The sequence below is a fragment of the Phyllobates terribilis genome, unplaced genomic scaffold (assembly GCF_046119375.1).
Source record: "Phyllobates terribilis strain yellow unplaced genomic scaffold, ASM4611937v1 Scaffold_9__5_contigs__length_417890890, whole genome shotgun sequence".
Classification (NCBI taxonomy): Eukaryota; Metazoa; Chordata; class Amphibia; order Anura; family Dendrobatidae; genus Phyllobates; species Phyllobates terribilis.
Window position 1 is genome coordinate 87,008,922 of NW_027362769.1, and position 20,886 is coordinate 87,029,807.

The 20,886-nt window shown below is 42.9% G+C and overlaps 1 protein-coding gene across 7 annotated transcripts in view; it reads right to left on the reverse strand.

Moving 5' to 3' along the window:
* AGAP1 (ArfGAP with GTPase domain, ankyrin repeat and PH domain 1) overlaps positions 1-20,886 on the reverse strand; it is a 457,154-nt gene that overhangs the window by 173,075 nt on the left and 263,193 nt on the right. For all 7 annotated transcript variants that reach the window (XM_073646711.1, XM_073646706.1, XM_073646707.1 and 4 more), the window contains 3 exons: positions 17,010-17,137; positions 16,680-16,835; positions 1,221-1,313 (listed from right to left, as the gene is read on the reverse strand). In XM_073646711.1, the coding sequence (XP_073502812.1) occupies positions 1,221-1,313; positions 16,680-16,835; positions 17,010-17,137 (377 nt within the window). The remainder of the gene's footprint in view (positions 1-1,220; positions 1,314-16,679; positions 16,836-17,009; positions 17,138-20,886) is intronic.

Genomic DNA, 20,886 nt, shown 5'->3' on the forward strand with positions numbered 1-20,886 from the left:
GACGGGCATTATTGCACGGTGCAGCTTAAAGTCTCCAAAGACCGAGACAATAGTGAACTAGTAATCTGCTAGTAATTTATCTTCCCGTAGAGGAAGAATCGCTGGTGTCCTCACATGCTGTTACTGCAATTTGCCTGTGATGTGGGACAGTCGCGGGTTACGTCTGAACATGGCTGCCGCATGTCAACTACCCCAAAAATAATCAAAGAGATGTTGTGGGGGTCTTCGCTTCTGCCACAGAAACCTCATTGATAAATTAGTTCACAACACTAGCTGCTAAGGACGGCGTCTAATGATCAATTTATCAGCTTGAAAAACCTTTGGAAAGTTCCATGCTGTCATAATCGGTGCTCATCTATATGGCGGCATCGACCTATACAACAGAAAGCAAAACTCCTGTCGAGCTCTTAAAGACTCCCTGATGTCCGCTCAGACAGGAATCACAAGTTGTATATCAGCTTTCTGCCTCGTTACGGAGCTCTCGCACTCTCTCTGGGGCCACACCAAAGCCTTTCCTCCTTGTTAGGCTACCAACGGCCTCTCATGGGCTAACGTTTCCGAGCCTATGCTCCTGCTGCTCTACCTCGTCCCCCCGTCCCCCCCCAACCCCATCCTTTTCCCTCCGCGTCACCAGAAAGGATTAATTAAGCCCGTTCATTAGGGCTGTAAACGCTCGCTCGGGTAATGGAGGCCTAAATGAAACTGAACCTAATCAAAAGGTACAAGTACTTCATTAGCAAATTACAAACAGGGTCTTGCAGCTGACACGTTCAGTGTGGCTAATTGCCCATCAGCCGTCAGAGGGGGGCTCAGATTACCAGCCAAATCAAGCCCGTGCGTGGTTATCGGAGGGGGGCTCCCAATCCCCCAGCAGACAGGCGCAGAGAGGCCCAATCAAAGCTTTCTGCACAAAGGCGTCACTTTGAAGCTGCCTAGGCCTGGCTGCCTCCCCCTGAACAGCTCACTTCATTAGGGCCTGTTGTCACATGGCGGATCCCCTCCCCCTCTCACACCACCTCTTTATCCTAATGATCCCATTTTAATGTGCGCAGGATTCGTGCCTAATTGATGTCAAGTGAGCAACTCTTCCACATTCGGGGAGGGGGGCATCAAACGCGGTGCAGAGAGCGGGGGGCTCGGAGACGAGACCCCGAGCGTGGGCTCCTCTAATTACACACTGGAGCCTGGCGGAGGGAGGCGGAGGCAGGGAGGAAGCTTACCTGTTTAATTGGTATTGCTCGCCCGCTGCCGATGCTGTCTGCTCTGCTCTCTAGACCTTTCTTATCTTTGTCTGGGTCGCTCCCTTTTCGAGACTGAAAAGCAAAAGTTCACATCCCGTTAAAACCTCCACAAACACAGAGCGTCCGCTCTCCCGGCGCGCCTCCCGCCCCCCGTCAGCACAGTCTGCTTCATTTAATCTGCTGCGGACACAGAAATAAGAACAGCAAGGTTAGATTGCAAGCTTCGGCAGAAAATAGTTGCCTTCCTGTACCTCTGATACTCAGTCAGCAAACTGTTCCTTAACCCTTCAGGAACATTGCACGCCTCCGAAACGTGTTTCCCATTGTATTAGCGATGCATTACACCTACCGGGGCGGGTGATGGAGTGGATGGCGGAATATAATTATTTAGACATTTTGCTTGTATTGCAGTTTTATAAGAATAAATCATGCTGAGCGAGATCTCATGTAGATTCAGCAGGTAACTTCATGAGCAGGTTACACATCAGAGACACGCACCGACCTACTGCAATTTGGTGCGACCACAGAATAAAAAAAAATGGCGACCTGTCCCAAGTGGTCAAACCGTACAATGTCCAGGTCACATATAAAATAATTATAGGTCAGAGAGAAATTGTAACGTCTCGTAATTATCTCGTGTCAATGACCATAACGACCTGTAAAAATATTGTTCACGGTCAACCAGATCGATCCTTGTCTGAACGGTCGCCAAAGCAGGTACACAGGGGTTTCTCGTTACTGGTCAATTGCTTAATGGCAATCGCTTTGCATGAAGGCATTCTGGCATCAATGGGCCTGTTTAATGTGGTTGAAAGACGAATGAAAGTGCAGATTGATGGGGGCCATCTGCAGCAGTCTCCCAAGAACATTCACAAACATGCTGATAATGATCCAATTAATATAATCCAGCGCAAGTCATATGCTACGTGCCTGATGTAGTCACCGATACACCCGATCATAGATCAGGGCTACGGAATCTATTGAGATCACTAATGGGATCCTGATCACTGTATACGCCATGAGATGCTCCCGACATATATACTATATCCCCATACTGTACTCCATATACAACTCCTCTCTCCAATATACTCATCACATATACAGCATATATATATATATATATATATATATATATATATATATATATATATATATATATATATATATACATACATATACACACACATACATACATACATACATACACACACACACACATATACATACAGTACAGACCAAACGTTTGGACACACCTTCTCATTTAAAGATTTTTCTGCACATTCACACTGAAGGCATCAAAACTATGAATTCACACATGTGGAATTATATACTTAACAAAAAAGTGTGAAACAACTGAAAATATGTCTTATATTCTAGGTTCTTCAAAGTAGCCACCTTTTGCTTTGATGACTGCTTTGCACACTCTTGGCATTCTCTTGATGAGCTTCAAGAAGTAGTCACCGGAAATAGTCTTCACTTCACAGGTGTGCCCTGTCAGGTTTAACCGCTCCCAGACCGCCCACTGTACATAAACGTCGGCGCTGCCTGGGCTCTGTGCAGCGCCAACATTTATGAACGGTCGGTAGTCCCGCAGCCCTCAGGACCCCCAGGGTCCTGCAAGCACTGCGGGTGCGGTGCAGAGCGACAGCTCTGACAGGGGACATCATCTGGACCTGATTGAATCAGGTCCCAATGATGTTAACCCTTTGCTATCTTCTATATGCCGCGATCTATAGTGATTGCGGCATTTAGAAGATAGTGAGAGGAGAGGGGGTTATCCACTTACCTCTCCGACGGCCCCCTGATGTCTTACAGGACCTGCCGTTGTCATGGCAGCTGGAGGTCACATGACCGCCTCCGGATCTGCCATGTATGGTGTCCTGCTAGACTCAGCCTGCATCTGAAGTCTAGCAGGAGACAGACCGTGTGAAACTGTCAGCAAAGCTCTCATGCAATGCAATACATGTCTATTGCATTGCATTAGAACACTGATTAGAAAAATAAAAATTAATGTCCCATACAGGACTAAGTAAAAATGTAAAAAAAAAGTCTAAAAGATGTTTTCAAACTGTTAAAAAAAAATCACAAAATAAATACAAATAAATAAATAAAATATTAAACCAATAAATCCGTATATTTATGCAAAAACAAAAAAAGTACACATATTTGGTATCGCCGCGTCCGAAACAACCCGATCTATAAAACTGTCACACTTATTAAACTCCTTCTATGCACACCGTAATAAAAATAAATTAAAAACTGAGCAAAAAACTATGCTTTTTCATCATATCGCCAAACAAAAAGTGGAAAAAAATGCGATCAAAAAGCAAAATGGAAATAAAAATGGTACCGCTGAAAACATCATCTTGTTCCGCAAAAAAAAGCCGCCATACAGCTCCATCAGCGAAAAATAAAAAAGTTATAGCTCTCAGAATAAAGCGATGCAAAAAAAATATTTTTTCTATAAAATTGTTTTAATGTGTAAAAGCGGCAAAACATAAAAAAAATATACAGTAAGTGTAGTATCGCTGTAAACGTAATGACCCGAAGAATAATGCTGCCTTATCACTTTTACCACACGCAGAACGGCATAAAAAAAAACCTCAAAAAAGAATTCCTGAATTGTTGGTTTTTGTTAATTTTAACTCCCAAAAAACGTAATAGAAAGCGATCAAAAAATGTCACGTACCCAAAAATGGTACCAATAAAAATATCAACTCGTCCCGCAAAAAACAAGCCATCACATGACTCTGTCGGCCGAAATATGGAAAAATTATAGCTCTCAAAATATGGCAATGCAAAAACTAGATTTTGCAAAAAAGGCGTCTTTTAGTGTGTGACAGCTGTCAATCATAAAAACCCGATATAAATCTGGTATCTCAGTAATCGCACCGACCCGAAGAATAAAGTAATCTCATCAATTATACCGCACGAGGAACGGCGTAAAAAATAAATAAAACCAATTCTTCACCTGCTACTGATTTGTTTATTATGTCTCCCAAAGATCGCAGTAAGGCTCTGCTCACATTTATCCTGCGCTCTGCGCTGAGCACTTACACCAGAGTTTCCGTGTAAATCTCTGAAATACGTGATTCAGACGGAACCCATGACGGAAGATTCCCTGTAATGAGGCAGATATAGGCCACTGTGGATGCCATCTAGCCTGTGATCCCATGGTGTCATTTTTTTTAGGCGTGCATAAAAGTGCGGTTGGCCACAGTTTTGTGCACTTCTGAAAAAAAGGACACCGCTAAACAGAGGCCAGACGGAGTCCAGGGGTTTCATCTGAATTACATCACTTGGAAATTTAGATGGAAACCCCGATGTAAGTGCTCAGCATAGAGCGCCGGATAAACAATATGTAAAATGTTCCCAATAAAAGCTTCAACTCAGGTCCTCAAAAAAAGCTAGTCCCCATTCAGATCCGTCATCTGTTAAAAATATAAGGGACTTCCAAGTTACTGGTAGCAGAAAGGCTCTGGAAAAGCGAAATGGCCCTTGCCCCCCAAAAGAAATTCAGAAAATGTTGTGCTCCCAAATCCAAATGCCTATTCTACAATAATTTTTCTCCAATTGTCAAATAGCGCTCCGTCCCTCCCAGATCTCGCCGTATGGCTAAGCGGTACGATACAGCCACATATGGGGTATTGCCACTTTTAGAAGAAATTGTGTGACATTTCGTCACCATTTTTACCCATTGCCCTGTGTGAAAATGTAAAATCTGAGGGTAAAACATTTTTTGTGGTAAAAATATAATTATGTTTTCTTCACTGACCAATGGTATAAATTAAAAAATTAAAAAAACTACTCACTACTTCCCTAGATGAATTCCTTGAGAGGTGTAGTTTACAAAATGGGGTCACTTGTGGGGGTTTCCGCTGTTTCGGCATGTCAGCGACTCTTCAAATGTGACATGGTGTCTGCAACCTATCCCAGCCAACATAGCGCTCTTTTCTCTTCCGAACCCTGCCGTGCGCCCAAACAGTGGTTTTCCCCCACATATGGGGTATCTGCGTACTCAGGAGAAACGGCACAACAAATTTCATGGTGCAATTTCTCCTGTTACCCTTATGATAATGCAAAATTAGGGGATGAAAAACATTTTTTGTGGGAAAATTGTGAAAATTTTATTTTTACGGCTCAATATTATAAACTTCTGTGAAGCACCTGGGGGGTGCAAGGTGCTCACCACACATCTAGATAAGTTCCCTGAGGGGTCTAGTTTCCAAAATGGTGTCACTTGTGGGGTGTTTCCACTGTTTAGGCACATCAGGAGCTCTCCAAACGCAACATGGCGTCCGCTAATTAGTCAAACAAATTTTACATTCAAAAAGTCTAATGGCGCTCCTTCCCTTCCGAACCCTACAGTGCGCCCAAACAGTGGTTTTCCCTCACATATGGGGTATCAGCGCGCTCATGAGAAATGGCACTACAAATTGTGTACCGTATATTCCGGCGTATAAGACGACCTGGTGTATAAGACGACCCCCCTACTTTCCTGTTAAAATATAGAGTTTAGGATATATTCACCGTATAAGACTACCCCTTTTCCAGCGCATACCAAACACCGGTAAAAATTAAAAAAAAACAGATTTGAATTTAACATGGTCCTTTTTTAATTTAAATTCTTATGACATGCAGGTATATAGCAGGAAAACTGTCACTCATAAACATATTAAAATAGGGGGGACCCCACGTCATTTTTTGGGGGGGTCCCCCATTCTAATAGCTAGTAAAGGCTAGGTATTCAGCTGGGGGCTGATATTAGTAGCCTGGGAAGCTCCGTGGGTATTACCCCCTTCCCAGACTTCAAACATCTGCCCCAGCCGTCTGCTTAACCTCCGCTAGAGACTATAATGATGGTGGATCCCACGCCAATTTTCTTTTTAAAAAATCCTTTATTTTAACACTAAATGACAATTGAGGGGTTAATAAAGATGCAGTCCCTAAATTATTAATTTTGTAATTAATTTTTCCCAAAAATGTTGACGTGGGGCTTCGCCATATTTTTGTGTCCAGCCAGGTACAGCAGGCAGGAACGGGCTGCCCCCAACCACCAGCTGCCTATTTGTACCTGGCCGGACACAACAATATAGGGAAGCCCTTTTTTTTTTAATTATTTCATGAAATAATTAAAAAAAAAAATACGTGGGGCTTCGCCCTATTTTTGTGTCCAGCCAGGTACAACTAGGCAGATGGGGGCTGGAATCTGCAGCGCAGGGAGGCCCAAGCTTTCTGGGCCCCCCCTGCTGCAAATTGCAGTCCGCAGCCACCCCGGAAAATGGCGCGTTCATAGAAGCGCCATCTTCTGGCGCTGTACCCAACTCATCCAGGGCCCTGGTGCGGTGGCTCACTGGGTAATAAAGGGGTTTCGGGCCAGCTTGGCATTATCAGCTGGCCCTAAGCCCGAAATTCATGGGGTCACGCCAATATTAGACATGACCGCCATGAATTTCTAGTAAAGTAATTAAAAAAAACACAACACCCAGAATAAAGTCCTTTAATTGAAATAAAGACACAATTTTTTAATGTTCTAAATTAAACCATACTTACCATCACGCCCATTCCAGCTGAAGCCAACGATCTCCTGCAATAAAAGTAAAATAATAAAGCAACCTCATCCTTACCTCTCCATGGTTCCCAGGACCGGTCCAGCTCTGCTACATTCACATGACAGGCTGCACCGCAGCAGAACGCTGCCGTTCAGCTTGCCATGCGGCAGACACTGAGAAGCGCAGGCATGCTTGTGCTCCTCAGTGTCTGACTGTGACGGCATCCAGATGAGCCGAGATCATGTCCAATGAACTCGGCTCACCTCATGCACGTCACTGACAGCGTGGGAAAATTCTCCTGCTCCCCGCATGCGCAGTAGAAGTTTCCCACGCTGTCAGTGACGGACGTCCAGGAGGTGAGCTGAGTTCATTGTCGGCTCATCTGGATGCCGTCACAGCCTGACACTGAGGAGCGCAAGCATGCCTGCGCTTCTCAGTGTCTGCGGGATGACAGGCTGGATGGCGGCGTTCTGCTGCGGTCCAGCCTGTCATCTCGATGTAGCAGAGCTGAAGCTGTCCTGGGAACCATGGAGAGGTAAGGATGAGGTTGCTTTATTATTTTTCTTTTATTGCAGGAGATCGTTGGCTTCAGCTGGAATGGGCGTGATGGTAAGTATGGTTTAATTTAGAACAATAAAGGATTGTGTCTTTATTTCAATTAAAGGACTTTATTCTGGGTGTTTGTGTTTTTTTTAACTTTTACTATGGGGTTAGTAATGGGGGTGTCTTATAGACGCCTCTCCATTACTAACCTGGGCTTGATGTCAGCTGGCATTATAAGCTGACATCAACCCCAACCCTATTACCCCCTGCCACCGCTACAGGGCAGTGGGAAGAGCGAGGCTAAGTGCCAGAGTTGGCGCATCCTATGGATGCGCCATTTCTGGGGCGGCTGACGGCTGGTGTTTCTAGCCTGGGAGGGGGCCAATATTCATGGCTCCCTTCCTGGGCTATTAATATCAGCCCCCAGCTGTCTGCCTAGCCTTTGCTAGCTATTAAATTAGGGGGGACCCCACCTCATTTTTTTGGGGGGGTTCCCCATTTTAATAGCTAGTAAAGGCTATGTATTCAGCTGGGGGCTGATATTAGTAGCCTGGGAAGCTCCGTGGGTATTACCGCCTTCCCAGGTCTCAAACATCTGCCCCAGCCGTCTGCTTAACCTCCGCTAGAGCCTAAAATTAAGGGGAACCCCACGCCAATTTTTTTAATAATAAATCCTTTATTTTAATACTAAATGACAAGTACAGTAACCAACACTATCACTGTACTTCATATATATGTGACTGACATGTTTCTATCTATCTAATCTATGTGTGAAGCTCTATTCTGTCTGTTATAAATTGTCGGGTACCGCTGCTGAATTGCCGGCCGGCTTTTTTAAAGAGACAGTGCATGAAAACACTATTATTTTTTTTAATAAATCCTTTACACTAAATGACAAGTACAGTAAGCAACACTGTCACTGTACTTCGTATATATGTGACTGACATGTTTCTATCTATCTAATCTATGTGTGAAGCTCTATTCTTTCTATGCTAAATTGTCGGGTGCCGGCTTATGCCGCTGCTGAATTGCCGGCTTTTCATATATTGTCACAGAAGCGATGCGAACTTCCCTGCTCCGGACACAGCGCAGCGCTTCTGTGACAAGTGAAAGCTGTCGGCACAGAAGTCCTGCGCTGTGTCCGGAGCTGGGAATACGCAGCGATGTGTCAGTTTCAGCACAGAAGCGCTGACTGTCTGGACCTACCGCCGCCGTATTTTAACTCCCTCCACCTTATATTAACTCCGACATGGCAGGGATACGGCCACGGCAGCTTATTAACACCCCCAGAGTATCCCCGCATGTCAATTTCTGAAAGTTCAAAAGCATTACCGGCGTATAAGACGACCCCAGACTAGACAGAAGATTTTTCAGTCTTCAAAAGTCGTCTTATACGCCGGAATATACGGTAGTTCATTTTTTCCTGTTACCCTTGTGAAAATAAAAAATTAGGTCTAAAGTAACATTTTTATGAAAAAAAGTTAAATGTTCATTGTTTTCTTCCACATTCCAAAAATTCCCGTGAAACACCTGAAGGGTTAATAAACTTCTTGAATGTGGTTTTGAGCACCTTGAGGGGTGCAGTTTCTAGAATGGTGTCACTTTTGGGTGTTTTCTGTCATAAAGGCCTCAAAGTCACTTCAAATAAGATGTGTTCCCTAAAAAAATGTTTTGTAAATTTTTGAAAAATGAGAAATCGCTGGTCAACTTTTAACCCTTATAGCTACCTAACAAAAAAAAAATTTTGTTCCAAAATTGTGCTGATGTAAAGTAGACATGTGGGAAATGTTATTTACTAACTATTTTGTGTGACATATCTCTCTGATTTAAGGGAATGAAAATTCAAAGTTTGAAAATTGCAAAATTTTCAAAATTTTTGCCAAATTTTCGATTTTTTCACAAATAAACGCAAGTGATATCGAAGAAATTTAACACTATCATGAAGTACAATATGTCACGAAAAAAACAATCTCAGAATCAGGCGGATCCGTTGAAGCGCTCCAGAGTAATTACTTCATAAAGTGACAGTGGTCATAATTGAAAAAATTGGCCTGGTCACGAAGGCAAAAACAGGCTCTGGCGCGAAGTGGTTAATAAGTGGGATTTCTTGCCTTATAAATGGGGTTGGGACCATCAGTTCTGTTGTGCAGAAGTCTGGTGGATACACAGCTGATAGTCCTACTGAATAGACTGTTAGAATTTGTATTATGGCAAGAAAAACGCAGATAAGTAAAGAAAAACGAGTGGCCATCATTACTTTAAGAAATTAAGGTCAGTCAGTCCAAAAAATTGGGAAAACTTTGAAAGTGTCCCCAAGTGCAGTTGCAAAAACCATCAAGCGCTACAAAGAAACTGGCTCACATGAGGACCGCCCCAGGAAAGGAAGACCAAGAGTCACCTCTACTTCTGAGGATAAGTTTATCCGAGTCACCAGCCTCAGAAATCGCAGGTTAACAGCAGCTCAGATTAGAGACCAGGTCAATGCCACACAGAGTTCTAGCAGCAGACACATCTCTACAACAACTGTTAAGAGGAGACTTTGTGCAGCAGGCCTTCATGGTAAAATAGCCGCTAGAAAACCACTGCTAAGGACAGGCAACAAGCAGAAGAGACTTGTTTGGGCTAAAGAACACAAGGAATGGACATTAGACCAGTGGAAATCTGTGCTTTGGTCTGATGAGTCCAAATTTGAGATCTTTGGTTCCAACCACCGTGTCTTTGTGTGACGCAGAAAAGGTGAACGGATGGACTCTACATGCCTGGTTCCCACCGTGAAGCATGGAGGAGGAGGTGTGATTGTGTGGGGGTGCTTTGCTGGTGACACTGTTGGGGATTTATTCAAAATTGAAGGCATACTGAAACAGCATGGCTACCACAGCATCTTGCAGCGGCATGCTATTCCATCCGGTTTGCGTTTAGTTGCACCATCATTTATTTTTCAACAGGACAATGACCCCAAACACACCTCCAGGCTGTGTAAGGGCTATTTGACCAAGAGGGAGAGTGATGGGGTGCTACGCCAGATGACCTGGCCTCCACAGTCACCAGACCTGAACCCAATCGAGATGGTTTGGGGTGAGCTGGACCACAGTGTGAAGGCAAAAGGGCCAACAAGTGCTAAGCATCTCTGGGAACTCCTTCAAGATTGTTGGAAGACCATTTCCGGCGACTACCTCTTGAAGCTCATCAAGAGAATGCCAAGAGTGTGCAAAGCAGTCATCAAAGCAAAAGGTGGCTACTTTGAAGAACCTAGAATATAAGACATAATTTCAGTTGTTTCACACTTTTTTGTTAAGTATATAATTCCACATGTGTTAATTCATAGTTTTGATGCCTTCAGTGTGAATGTCCAAACTTTTGGTCTGTACTGTATACAGGGTGGGCCATTTATATGGATACACCTAAATTAAATGGGAATGGTTGGTGATATCAATTTCCTGTTTGTGGCACATTAGTATATGGGAGGGGGAAAACTTTTCCAGATGGGTGGTGACCATGGTGGCCATTTTGAAGTTGGCCATTTTGGATCCAACTTTATTTTTTTCAATGAGAAAGAGGGTCATGTGACACATCAAACTTATTGAGAATTTCTTAAGAAAAACAATGGTGTGCTTGGTTTTAACGTAGCTTTATTCTTTCATGAGTTTTTTACAAGTTTATGACCACTTATAAAATGTGTTCAAAGTGCTGCCCATTGTGTTGGATTGTCAATGCAACCCTCTTCTCCCACTCCTTACACACTGATAGCAACACCGCAGAAGAAATGCTAGCACAGGCTTCCAGGATCCGTTGTTTCAGATGCTGCACATCTCGTATCTTCACAGCATACACAATTGCCTTCAGATGACCCCAAAGATAAAAATCTAAAGGGGTCAGATCGGGAGACCTTGGTGGCCATTCAACTGGCCCACGACGACCAATCCACTTTACAGGAAACTGTTCATGTAGGAATGCTCGGACCTGACACCCGTAATGTGGTGGTGCACCATCTTGTTGGAAAAACTCAGGGAACGTGCCATCTTCAGTGCATAAAGAGGGCAACACATCGTCATGTAGCAATTTCAGATATCCAGTGGCTTTGAGGTTTCCATTGATGAAGAATGGCCCCTTTGTACCCCATATACCACACCATATCATCAAGATACTCAGATACATAGATCACTGGATGCTCAGCAATGATGAGTACAGAGGGGGTCATAGTTCCCTGTGTGAGTGGAACGGTAATAAGCATACACAACCATGTCTCCATTGACTGTCCATAGCAGTGGGGGTCTTGCATGCAGACTACCTCTCCATTCACACTGAGCTTTTGGGTACCCTGGTCCCTGGATTGATGGGGTCTCAGCATCATACACTTATCTGTCCTGTGTATGTGTGATATAAATTGTTTCATCCTTTAATCTCTATGCTAATAGACTATTATGATGAGCTGCCATCTATGGTGTCTACTTTTTGTACAGTTTTCTACTTGGATGACTATTTTTAATGTTTAACCAAAAACAATGTATTTGATTTGTCAAATTAAAATCAGACCAAGAGATAACTTTCATGGGTTTGGATCCTCACTAATTTTCTAACAAAGCAGCACCAAGGAGTTTGGGCACGCCATACAATGCGTAAGCTACTGTGTGTTGGTCACTCATGGAGTAAAGTTTCCTACCTCTGATGGCACGGATGTGACACTGAAATAATTATACTTATTATTATGATTAACCTGCCCTAAGGGGTGTTTATTAGGAAACCCTGATGAGGAGACCTGGCCTCACTACCTTGTACTCTTCTCAGGGAAACATTGTTTTTGGCTCACAAGGCTATGACCATGAGATGGATGGATAGAAGACCCTCATGGATTTCACACTGGGTCAATATGGTGAATACTGAAGCTTCCTATGAGAGGGTGGTATATAAATATAGACATTGTCCTCAAAAATTTGATTAGGTATGGAAGCCTTAGCCTGATTCCCCTTTGACTCACATTAGTCCCCAGGTGATGGGGCTCTGGATAAAGGGCCGGAGTAAGTAAAGGTACACAACATTTCTTTGAACTGAAGATGGTTGTTTGGTCCTGTTGAAATTGGTCAGCATTAGGGCTTGGGCACACGACCATAAAAATTGGACAACTGCTATCCATCGTTTTGACGGATAGCACTCATCCCCATATTACACTATGGGGCCATGCACACGTCTGATTTTTTCTTTGAGTAGAAAAATATGGAGCGGACTCAGCGTTGATGGGGGGGTGCAGGTTGCACTGGGAGACCCAAGTAGTAGACTATGGAAATCAACTGCACTCACATGAAGGATTTCAGTGTGATGCTGGTTTATGCAAGACAATCGTTCCCCATAGTTCTGGGTAAGGGGACAGAAAACCGACAGGGAGTGCTAGAATCTTGACGTTTCGCCCCGTCCTGGGTCTTTTTCAAATTTATTGCTATGGGGAAAGTGAGAATATAACAGTTGTTATTGCATATGATTGATTTACTTTCGACTACTGGGAAGATTCTTGCAACCATGACTAGATGTATATATTCCGTGAGGTATATATTCGTACTTTATATTGTATCTGGACCTTGTATTATACTGAGTCACTGATTGTATATTTTGTACAGCACACTTAAACGCTGTTATATTCTCACTTTCCCCAGAGAGACAAATTTGAAATAGACCTGTGATGGGTCGAAACGTCTAGCTTCTAGCCCTCCCTGTCGCTTTTCTGTCCCCTTACCCAGCAGCCAGCACAATGGGGAACATAAGCCAGCATCAAACTGAAATCCTTCGTGTAAGTGCGGTTGATTTTTTTCTTGGACCAACTAGGAATCGCAGGATACACAAGTTACATCACGTTATCAGGTCGCACTCAGTCATTCAGGACTATGGGTCCGTGGAAAGAAATCGGACCGCACTCGAATATCATCCAAGTGTGGTCCAATTTCCACAGACCGACTAAATGGAGAAGGTGGGGATTTTTTTTTTCCCTCCTCATCCGAGAAAATCGGATCACACGCGAAACAGGGCTGATTAGCCTAACTGGACCAGATTTCTCAGATGAGAAAAAAACCAGTCGTGTGACCCCAGCCTCAGCCTAATGTGTATCGCCAGCTAAGAACAGCCCATAGTAAGAGGAAAGCATTTCTTGTAGTCACTTATTTCTGTGGAATAGCCATGCTTTGCTTTCACCAAATGACACAGGACAAAAAAATGTCAGTGTTACAACTAGCTGTAACAGAGGCCATGTCTGAACCCAGGAGATATCTGGGGAGGGTTAATGCTTGTCAGTGGGTTGCGGTGATGCGAGCTCAAGACTAGGATTTTGTCCTGTCTGATCATTTGCTTCCAGTGGTGGTAAGCAATACCAAAGAGGTCTGTCAACCACTTTTATCCAATTTACTATGGAAACAGATATAATTTGACACTTTATGCAGACAAGTATAAAATAACTAATCAATGTGTACAGACAGCTCCATATTAAACTATGCTTTTATCGTCATATTATTCTTAGGTCCAAAATTCTGGGCTGATAAATTTCTTTATCTTTTTAGAGGTCAGAGCTCCAATTGATCGAGTGCTACTAATGCCCTGCATAAGGATGTGAATACGGACAAGCCGGCAGCTACCACCAGAGGGAGCCTATGAGCTCAGTGCATACTTTCGTTTTATTTCAGCTCTGGAGTGCTGCCATTAATCTAAAGTCTCCTGACCCCAGTATTACACTCACCAGCCGTAGTCTTCAGCTGTTCCCGATGACACCCTGGTTCTGATCCACCATCTTGTGACCACAATGTATGACTGACCAGAAGTCAGAGGTGTCGGTCACAAGCTCTCAGTGAAAGTCTACGAGAGCCTCTTTGTGGCCTCGTTCTGGCTCTCATAGACTGACATTGAGTTGTGTCATCTGGCTCCACCAGCAAACACTGGAGCGATCCAAAGGCGGAGCGGCACTGAGAAAAGAAGATGACGGCGGCTGTTAAGTATAATACTAGGGACAGGAACTTGGGTTACCAGTAAAATAAAAGAAAAAGATCATAAAACCGTAACTCTCAACACTAGTGTGATCCATCAGGTCATTGTACGGCAATACAGGCGGCCAGCCAATCAGAGGCCAGCAGCTGACGTCAGCGTGCACGTGACTGGGGGCGCACAGCAGTGATGTCCTGCGCTCCAGTCACTTGCACGCTGAAGTCAGCGGCCGGCTTCAGAGGAGGACGCCATGCTGTGGGGGAGCAGAGGGAAAGTGAGTATAATGATTTAGCTTTTTCTATGTATTAAAGAGCAGCGACAGAACGGTGGACATAAAGCAGGATGGGGGATATATACCAGGATACGGAACATATATACCAGTACGGTGCCCAGAATAATGGACATATACCAGGATGGTGAATATATATACACCAGCACGGGGCCCAGGATGGGGGATTCATTGCCCAGGAAGCGGGATATATATGATGGGGGATTCATAGCCCAGGATGGGGGATATATATACACCAGCATGGGGCCCAGGATGGGGGTTCATAGCCCAGAATGGGGGATATATAGACCAGGATGGTGCCCAGGATGAGGGACATATATACACCAGGATGAGGGACATATATACCAGGATGGAGGACGGGCCCCATTCCAAATCTTACACCGGGGCCCATCGGACTCAGTTACGCCACTGCCCATCAGTCTATCTAAGTGTGTATGGAACAGCCGGCAGGGACCTGCTTCAAACTAGTCACCTTGTACCCAGCCGCTCTTATATCTGCTTTTCTCTGAAATGTTGCAGCGTTTCTCAGTAAAATATATGTTTAGATTGCAGGAGTCTATCTCAGAATTATGCTTAAACTGTAACAATCATTTGAATTTTTCATAACTCAATAGAAACTTTGTAATAAATCTCATCAAATAAATGTGCTTCTTTCTCCTCCAGCACTGATCATTCATTCTCAAAATTCTCAGTTCACAGGTAAAATCTGTCTTCAGTGAATACAGAGTGTTACATTATTCAGACAGATGATAGCTGCTGATGGTGAGATTCTATGGAGAGGAGAAAGGGAGAATGAGGAGGAGTGAGGAGAACTTCACCCTCGTCCTTCCCCTCCCTTCTACATAGAATATTATCGGCAGCACCTGCCATCTCCTATCTCACTAATGTAACAATCTGTCTTCACTGAATACAGACTTTGCCTGTTAACTGAGAATTTCGAAAACAAATGATCAGTCCTGGCGGAAACAGAAGCAGATTTCTCTGATAAGATATATTACAAAGTTTCTTATCTTCATGAGTACCATTGGTTTATGAAATAAAAATTAAAACAACGGTTACTCTAAGTGATTCATGGACGGCCAGTGGATCTCCTGACCTAAACTCAACATCCTCATAGGCATACACAAAGCTGTTGAGTTCGGGTCAGAAGACCCATGTCCAGCCAGTACATCATGAACCGTACTAGTGATAAATATATGTGTAAAACGGACATTAGGTAAATGGGGCTCTGACCACAATGTAGATATATTAAGAAATGGATATTGACCAAGTGTCTGTTTTTTGTATTAGAGGCCATTAGTGGCTGTGTACTTTATGTTCACACATTGGAGCCATATAATAAGGATGGAGCAGTAAAATGTATCACTTCAGTATCCATCGCTGACAGCTTCACCCCCCTGCTGGAACGTTCCCTGGGGATGTGTTATCAGCCCATACATATCCTTGCACATCCCCAGTGATGTGTCATGACTTCATTATTAATAATAAATTATATTATTTTTTAACAATCAAACTAAATTATTTTTATTCCGGTGTTACGCAAGTTGTATAACAGTCTGGTTCCGCTTGTGCGGCCCGAAAACGTTCACTCGCGTTATATACAATCTTATGTGGGTTTCTTAAACCAGCTGATTTCTGCTGCCACCTGGTGGAAATCAGCGTGAACTGAAAAAATAAAAATCAACCACAATTACGATACAGACAGGGTGGCCAAACTTGTCCTAGGCGGTGTATGTGTAAAATAGTCAGCTGTGTCCATATCGATATTTTATGATTTAGAGCAGCATTGAAGACTGGCTATGCTGAGATAAAATAGATGTCATGAAACCGGCGTAACCTGAAGCCCATGGGCCCCAATGCAATAGCTCTTACGGGACCCCAAATTATTGCAAGTCTTAAATAACAATGGTCTTTTTATATAGGGAAAAGGGACTTGTGGCCCCCCCTAGGCTCCAGGGCTTGGGTGTGATTGCAACCCCTGCAGCTACTGTCGTTACACTCCTGGTCATGACTACTATAAGACTTTGCTTCCCACCTGCCTTTTCACATGCACTAATCGCATGTCCGCCAGAAGTGGTCCAAGCGCTGTGTACCTACCGTGAACAGGTTAGACCGCCGCTTCGACTGTTTGCGCACCGGGGTAGGTGTACTGGCTGTTGGGGGTACATCAATCCGCAGCTCTTTCTGACTAGTGCTGGGAGTGGAAGGGACTGATGAAGAATAGTCACTCAGACTGCCTCCTCCATTACTGGTCTGTGCAAAGAGATCATAAGAGGACATCACAAATCTGAGCATGCTGGGACTTCTAGTTTGACGAGATCTTTATATGGAAACACCACCCATACTTGCTACACAAACACAGGATATCTTGGACAGTCTTTTGCTGGTAGCATCATGATAAATTGCGACAAATTGATAAGAATGTACCTGGCTAATATGTACGGCTGAAACTTGTGCTGAGCACACGGATGTGTGGCTGGGAGAGTTCGGTAGAGACTTGCAGGGACCGATGGAGAGCTGCTGCTTCTTACGAGTCGCTACAATCTTCTGGGCAACTGCGGAAGAAAGAAAGAAAGAAACACAATTAACCAAAAATGTATCCTGTACAACAATAAAACGAACATAGAACATGCAATATATCTCTTAGACACAACTGTTACATGTAAACCCAGAGACAGTAGAAGCCATGTAAGGTGTCCTCACCCTATAAAGGAGTATTCCCATCTCCAATATGTAGTAGGTGTAGTAATAATAATAATAATAATATTAGCATATAACTCCAATTAGAAATGTAGTATAGTTCTTCTGATTCCTGATGTCACTTACCCCATGTGTAGGGCATAAAAGTAGCTTAGGTTTCCAAGATCACGATTACTAACAGCTAACTAACTGGTCGTAACCATGGATACCTAAGCTTCTAAGCTACTGCAATGCCCTGCACATGGGGTAAGCGACATAGTTAATCAGAAGAACTATACTACATTTCTAATTTAAGGTATTTGCTAATATTATTACACCTACTACATATTGGGATAGGATCTTGGAGATGGGAATACCCCATTAAGGGTACGTTCACACGAGTGTATTGTTGATCCGAGTGCTGTCTGTGAAAAAACGGACATCACTCAAACCAATGTTATTCAATGTGGCACTACAGATGGGCGTTTTTTTCCCCAAGGACCGAATCTCCACGTGAAAAAAAAAAAAACACAGCATGCACTAATTTCTTCCATGTGTCGTATGAGTCTATCAGTGTACAGAAAGAAAAAATCAGATTTCATATAAAGCCATCATATAGCATCAGATTTTAAGGATATATTCCAATTCTTTAACGCTGGAAACTGTATTTCGTCTTGTAAACATTGTATAACTGCTAATGTACGAAAACAGATCGCACACGAATGACAAGTGAGAGAACAAATCGCTTGAGCTTTCTGGATACAACGCAGATGATCTTTTATAAGCTTGTGTGAACGCGGCCTCACAATGGTAGTAATACCATCAGCAATCATTCCAGCTGTCTAGACTAGTTATATAGATTTCCCCCCTTTAGCTTCTTTATATATTACATAATAAATGGAATTAGGGCTCATGCACACGGCAGAGCGCAGTACACAGACAGCAAACTCCATAGTCTCTATAGATATATTGTCCGCTAACAGCAAGTACATATGTACAAAGGGCCTTAATATGAGGTATACAGAGGATAGGCCCAGGACAAAACAGGGCCGCAATACCATCAGGTGCAGGAGCCCTAATTTGTATTAGTAAAAATAAACATTACGATCATCACATAAAAGATTGCAACATCTTCTTTCATCCCTCAACTAATATTTACAAAAATGAAAATGAAAAAAAAAAAGAAAAGGAAGAAAAAAATTAGATTTCCCCATAATATTAGCAAGAGAAGTAAATATCAGCAACTCCAATGTCATCTTACGTTGCACAAAGCAGTAAAGCGCTCGGACGTGTATATATAAAGCACATTAAAAGATTCTCATGAAAGGTAGTGATTTATAAAGCGCAGGTCTGGCTTATAGGAGACTGCACGTTTAAACGGTGGTGACATTAAGCCCATCCATAGTTTTTGGAGCACGGTTTTCCGCCCCTATTGCCCCCCGAGCTCGGCTCGGCCAGCGCCATGAATCCTACATTAGCCATAAAACATCCCCCCCTCCCAAAACCTGACACTCTCTCCTGGCCTCCCTCCCTTTTCTCGCAACATTAAAACAAATTTATCTTCATTTATGTCGCAATTACCTCTCCGGGTTGTTAATTTGCTGGAAATGGAGCTATTCTTTAATTGCTCCTATTAATGGGGGGATTTAAATGTGCTTGTAATAAGCTGTTACCTTCAGTATGGGACAAAGTCACCCACAGCAGATCAGAGGAGAGCGAGGTTCTCCAGGGGGAACAGGTCTACGCGGAGATAAAACAGGGGGACCGTTACCTCTCAGATAGGCCGATCTGCCAGACGCCCGTGGGGTTAGTGGTCAATGTCATGCATCAGGTGCCAAGGCTCAAATCAAAGGGTTAATGTGGCAACCGTCAGCAGGAATAAGAAAGAGATAACGTCTTTGTCAGATTTATTTTGCAAAAAATCAAATATAGACAGAGAGGTGACCGAAACGTTCCCGGACCAGGCGGCTTATACCCAGCACTTGACAGCGTGGCACCTCTCGCCCTCTTTCCCACCGTAGCGTTAATTTACAATACGATTATATTAAAAATGTAAGCTGCCTTTTCTCAGAGCAATTTTCCTGCTAAACGTCTGTTTCCAGGGGACAGATCTTAGAGATGAAGCTCGGAGCGCCCGGAGAGATTTATAGCTGAGGAGGAAAGTCCTCCTACCCCTGATCTAGAGAGCTGATCCTAATAGCCCACGTTTATGGATTTATATGGCACTTAATGGGAAATTGCAGCAAAATAGGAGCAGAGTCAGCTGGAGACAGAATGTCACACAAATATGCAATTAATATAGTGGCCGGCTTCGTAGTAATGTGATCTAGATAGACAGGCGGATAGATATTGATTGATATATTTATGTATAGGCACAGGCAGATATAAGAAGAACATACATTTATATTCACTATGACATACACATGGCGGCCTAGACGTACCCGCCTCATCTCACACACAGGAAGGGGTCATCCAACTGCAATTTCATTGATTAAAGGGTCACAAGTTGCTTTCCTTGCTCCAAATTAGTAGTTTATATTCTGTCCTTCCCCGATTTACATATAGGGATTAGAACTGTGATCACTCTTTTTGGTTTGGCAAAAAAAAAAAAATGTATCACTTTGTATGTAAAAGCAGCTCAACACATTGCCGATATAGCAGGAAGAAAAACTAGAAAAGGTAACAAAAAATAAAAGTAGAAAAAAACTAATTCTTAAACGGGCCGCAGAAAAGAACTCTCTAAACAACTAGTAGTCACTGTACGCGCAAAAGGATCCTAAAAAATCATAAAAAGTAGCCGTAGATGTAAGCTATGAGCAAGAAAAAAATAAAATGTTCTTTGGATTACGCTTTTGTCTGGTTTATTTGTTTTGTCCTTTGAGCGTACAAAAAAATAAAAAAAAGTGGTTGACCACGTTTTTCCTTCCAAAAAATAAAGTATAAATAGACACTTTTTTTCCTCCATTTTTAATGTGAGATGCATTGAAACGTATAGTAATACATTTAAAAAGCATACATTTTTTTAAATTTAATTTGTTACAAAGGTTTACTTCTCTAGACGCACCAGACCCGTTCTCCGGGGGACAAATATGAAGACTATACCGCACCCCAAATATTTTACGACTGCGTCAGTAAAAACTAGTTAAAAAAATAGAATTAATAAAATAAAAAAAATATATATTCATTTTAGGTTGTGTATCACGTGTTCAACATAAAAGTTAAAATTCAGACAAAAGTAGTACTTATGTTTAACCCATATGTCTGCAGACCTGTAAATGCGAATGTAGTTGAGAAATTTAACCCTTAAACATTGCAAAAGGGCAAAATCCACAGTGAAAATAAGCCAAAAACCCTTGGTAGAATTGAAAATCTAGGAATTTGAAAACCTGTGACATGCCCTGAATTATACAGATTTTTTTTCCTGATACATTTAGATGAGGTTCTGAAAACCTCATTCACATCCGTTTTATTGAATGTTGTCCGATGCAGGAAATTCCATCACAAATCCGCAACACCACGTTCAGGATTCTGTCAGGATTTGGCTGTGTTCACACATCTGTTGTACGCGTCCATGTGATGTACATCTTTATCTTGGACAAACAGAGTAACATTGGTCCAGACACAT